The sequence below is a fragment of the Silene latifolia genome, chromosome Y (genome assembly GCF_048544455.1).
Source record: "Silene latifolia isolate original U9 population chromosome Y, ASM4854445v1, whole genome shotgun sequence".
NCBI lineage: Eukaryota > Viridiplantae > Streptophyta > Magnoliopsida > Caryophyllales > Caryophyllaceae > Silene > Silene latifolia.
Window position 1 is genome coordinate 296,131,113 of NC_133538.1, and position 5,164 is coordinate 296,136,276.

General features: G+C 35.1%; 1 protein-coding gene across 1 annotated transcript; it reads left to right on the forward strand.

Annotated features, from left to right (window-relative positions):
• Positions 1–1,107: 1,107 nt before the first annotated feature.
• LOC141630976 (protein FAR1-RELATED SEQUENCE 5-like) lies at positions 1,108–4,621 on the forward strand. The gene is made up of 4 exons (XM_074443706.1): positions 1,108–1,150; positions 1,454–1,938; positions 2,542–3,691; positions 3,981–4,621. Exons 1-4 carry the CDS (start codon positions 1,108–1,110, stop codon positions 4,619–4,621), a joined length of 2,319 nt encoding a protein of 772 aa, XP_074299807.1.
• The last annotated feature ends 543 nt before the right edge of the window (positions 4,622–5,164 follow it).

The following is a 5,164-nucleotide window of genomic DNA, read 5'->3' on the forward strand; positions in this document are numbered from 1 at the left end:
ATTTACTTTTAAGTATATTTCATTATTTTCTTATGATTATCATTGCCTAGGGTAACCGAGATGGTGACGTTTCCATACCTTAAGTGGTCCTGGTAAGGCACTTGGAGTATGGGGGTGTCACAAAGTGGTATCAGAGCGACGATCCTAAAACCCGTAACCAATAAACCTAATGAACATAGGGAGTCAAACTAAAATGAACCCGGGGTAGAAGTTTTAGGAGCTAATGCAAAGGCTTGGGAGACGTCCTAAAGTCGCGAACTCGCCCTACAATTTTGAACCGGTCACATGGGGTACGTGTCGGGATCGTTATGTGTTATTTTCTTGTTTGCATATCTATGTAATAACATGTGGTGTGAATCGGTGGATGCATGAATGTGGAGGATAAGAGGTATGGAATAAAAGGTGATGATTATGTTATTTGTATGTTGGATGATTGAAGGCATGATGTTTGATTTATAACGTGATATATTAGAAATATGGGAGTAAAGTTGTTTTGTTTGAGTATATAAAGAGTTGCGTATATATATATATATATATATATATATATATATATATATATATATATATATATATATATATAGAGAGAGAGAGAGAGAGAGAGAGAGAGAGAGAGAGAGAGAGCCAAGTTCAAATGAGTCCACTCAAATATATGAGTCCCTAAGTCCTTTTTTGGCCCTTGGATTATATATATAGAGAGAGAGAGAGAGAGAGAGAGAGAGAGAGAGAGAGAGAGAGCCAAGTTCAAATGAAACAAATATATAAGTCCCTAAGTCCTTTTTTTGGCCCTTGGATTAGCTGAAACAAAGGGCTGAGATTTGTTTGAGCTTTACGTTAAAAAAAAAAAAGAAATCAAGTAATAATCATAATGAATACACTTTTTATTCGTCCAACACTGATTACCTCGTATTCATTAGCACAACTGTAATATCCCTTTCACGTTCAACTGTATCCTTCTCTCTAACCCTTTCTTCTTCCTCATATTACTCCCTAAAAAATTATTCTTCATACTGGTTTAATAACATTCTTTTTATCCTTTAGTTAGTTTTTTAATATTTCCTTAAATTTTCGACCATATTCATCCTCTATTTTGTTCATCACTTATATTTCATGGCTGATATGGAGATTGTGGCTTATGAGGCTGTTGAGAACGGTAAGATGTGTACTTGTAATTTAATTGTTCTAAAGAGATATTTTACTACTTATCATTGTTTAACGTTGTATAGTTAAACGGCTTATGAGGTTACAGATATTTTTTTTTAGACGATGGAGGGGAGACGAGTAGTCGTTTGCTTTAGTTTTTGGTTTAGGGTTATTAAAGTTTCAGTTGTTGTACATTAGGGTTTTTTTAGCAGATTTTTGGTAATGATATGTTTGTACGTTGGTTTAGTTTACTTTGATTAATGTTTTTTTTTCTACTGAACTTTTTTTTTATTTGATTATTTTTTGTCGTCAGTTATAGCTGATGTAGATGATGAAACAATTCCACCGGTGTCAGAGGAAGACTTTTGTAAGCAGTTGGAGGATGTATTTACACCATACATTGGGATGGAGTTTGGGGATATTGAGGAAGCTATAACATTTTATAAGGTGTACGTACTTGGGGTTGGGTTCGATGTGAGAAAATACACGACTAAAAAGTGGCGTGACGGTACTATAAAATCAAAACTATTGATTTGTAATAGGGAGGAGTTTACAAAATCAAGTAACGAAAGTCCGGGTAAGGAAGAAGATGGAAGTAAGCAGGAGAGAAGAAATAAGCTTAAGAGGATTGGTTGTAAAGCTCGGATGAGGTTATTTTTGAAGAATGGTGTGCTTTTAGTGGACCGGTTTCATGAAGAACATAATCACGAGCTTGTTGCTGTCAAAGATAGGGAGTTTCAAAAATTATCCAAAAACATTTCCAAGTATCACATGGGACTAATTGTCTCAAATTCAAGGGTTAGTAGCTTAAAGTTTTAAAATTTACGTTTAAAGTTTCACAATGTACTTTTAAAGTTTCAATAGCGAGTGTGTGTTATGGTGTCATAGTTTTTATGTTGTAAATTGTTGATGTTTTAATTTTTGTATATTACAATTTCGTAGTTCACGCATAAAGTTCCATTACTGAAATATGTAGTTGAATTTCCGGAAATAGATTTAATGTTTCACAAAATGTGAATTAGACTTTCAAAATTGCCTTTAAAAGTTTCAGTGCTATATGTGGCAGTTTGCAGACATGAACTGTGTTGAAGTTGCAAAATTTGTCGTTAAAATTTTAAAGTTAACCTCTAATGTTTTAGTGCTCAACTTGGGTGTTAAAAGTCAGGAAAGATAATGTTGTTATTTTTTTTTTCCATGACCTCAGTTAATGTTTCAAAAAAGAGTGTTGAAATTTTGAATGGAACGATTAAAGTTTCATTGATAGTTACATTTGTGAGAGTGAATTTTACTTAACAGGGTTAAAGTTTGTACAACTGATAGGTAGAAATTATTAGTAGACGTTTGAATGTTCGAGTGTGAATTTAATTTCTGTTCTGAGGTTGGTTTGTTAATTCATTGCAGCTGAATATTGGAGCAACAAGGACTTACAGAATGTGTAAGGAGGTTGTTAACGGGTACCACAATATAGGGGCTAGTTTGAACGACTTCAAAAATTTTCAAAGAGACATAAAGTGTTTTATTCATGAAAGAGACGGACAACTTTTCATTGATCACTTCAAGAACATGGCAGAGACTCGGCCAGACTTCTACTTTGACTATGATGTTGACGTAGATGGTAGCCTACGACGCGCAATTTGGGCGGATGGCATTGCTAGGAGGAACTACTCTGTCTTTGGAGATGCGGTTTCTTACGACCCTACTTACTCCACTAACAAGTACAAGATGGTTTTCACTCCCTTCACAGGGATTAACAACCATAAACGATCAATAAATTTTTGTTGTGCCCTTATAGCAAAAGAAACTACGGAATCGTTTAATTGGGTGTTCGAGAGGTTTTTGATTGCTATGCGGGGAAAGGAACCACAGTACATAATAACAGATGAAGATCCTAGAATAATTGCGTCAGTACCCGAAAAATTCAAGACAGCACAGCACCGGTTCTGCATGTGGCACATTATGAATAAGGTTCCCTGTAAGTATGGTAGCAAAAGGAAAGATTATAAGGTATTTCTAAAAAAGTTAAATGCTATTGTATGGGACGAGGAACTTGAAGCAGAGGAGTTCGACAATAGATGGTCAGCAATAATGGAGGAACACGTACCCGCTGACATTGAATGGTTTACGGACTGCGATGATATAAAGAGGCAGTGGGTGATGGCGCATTGTAAGGACTTGAGAATGGGTGGTATTATGAGGATGACACAGCGGTCGGAAAGTGAAAACAGTTTTTTCAAGAGGTTTGAGGCGAGAAATGGTACTCTTGTTGAGTTTTGGATGCGCTTTGAAAGTGCTTTGTACCAACAAAGACACAACCAGAAGAGGCTTGATAACGAAAACCATCACTCAAACCCAAAGTTATGCAGTAAGTTGGCAATAGAGACTGATGGTGCGAAGATTTACACGCATGATATTTTCGAGGAGTTTCAAGAGGAGTTAAAGAATGCAATTGGTGGATTTAGTTGCAAGGGTTTCTTGGAGTCGAACAACTTAGAGGTTACTACCTTGAAGGATTCATTGGGAGGCCGTAATTCTGATGTTCAGTATAACCCAGGTATGAGTAATTTAGTGCGTAGCAGATTTATTACTTGTTAAGAAGCGTTTTACATAGTTGAAGCATTAGAATTTCATGAAATTGTCTTAAAGTTTCAAAGTTTAAATTTCATAAAACTATGTTTAAAGTTTTACATAGTTGAAATATTAGTACGTTGATTTATTACTTGTTAAGAATTGTTTTAGATAGTTAAAGTATTAGAATTTCATGAAATTCTCTTAAAGTTTCAAAGTGTAAGTAATAAAGTTTCTTTTAGTCATGAAAGTTTCAATTTCATTTGCTAACTCAGGGACTTTTGAGGCGAGCTGTTCCTGTAAACTTTTAGAGAGGAAGGGAGTACTCTGCAGGCACATAATTTGGATTTATTCCGGTAATGGGGTAAATAAAATTCCGGAATCTGCGATTGCTAGGAGATGGACAAAGGATGCATTGCGGAGTGGTGACTATAGTACCGGGGAGTGTACAGATGACATGGATATTGTAGACAGTAAGCAACTTCAGATGACAAAATTGTGGTCGGAAATTCACGAAACAATTGGAGTGCTTGTTGATAAGGAAAAGGAATATGTTGAAGGTCTTACTAATTTAATTAGGGAATTTAGAGAGAAGCTGACACCGGTAGGTGAGAAGTTGAATAAACAACAGGAAATGGAGAAATTACTTGGTTGTAAAGCAAGTAAGGAGATTTCTATACTGCCACCTAAATATTCCAAAAACAAAGGGAGTGGGAAAAAGATTTTGTCTAGTAAGGCGAAGGCCATTGCAATTGCCAGTAAGCCGAAACGCATGTGCAATAATTGCAAGCAAATGGCACACCATGACAAGAGGAACTGTCCTAACCCTTTTGCTGAGCATCCACCGCAATTGTCGGAATCATCTGAAGAAGAGGAGGAGGAAGAGGAAGAAGTAGAAGACTTGTCGGAGGAGTAGGAATTTTTTTTATATTAAAATGTATTCGTGAAGTTAATGTCCTAGTTTTTTTGGTAAAACTATGAAGTTAATCTGTTGTATGCAAGGGAAGTAGATGTTTGTGTAGTGAGGGTATATGTTCGATTTTTTTTATTTTAAAATTCTGAAGTTTATGGTGAAATTTAAGGTAGCCAAATTTTGGATTGAAAAATTCCATGCAATGTTGAAGTTTCACAGTTATTCTTGTACAATTTCCAGGTTCAGGCATGAATTTTTAAAAATATTGCTTTGAAGTTTCAACATGAGTGAGTTGAAGTTTCACTGTTGGTGCATAAAGTTTCAGAATATGAAACTTTCTCATGAAATTGAAATATTATTGCCTGATTGTTTGAAATTTGTGAGGTGAAATTTCAAAATACTTCCTAAAAGTTTGAAGAGTTAATAGTTGAATTTAAAAAATATCTACATAGTTGAAGATTTAACATGAGGCAGTTGAAATTTCAAAGGTGAGGATTAAAGTTTCAGATTGTCGACAATTGAAATGGAATTTAAATATTATTGGAT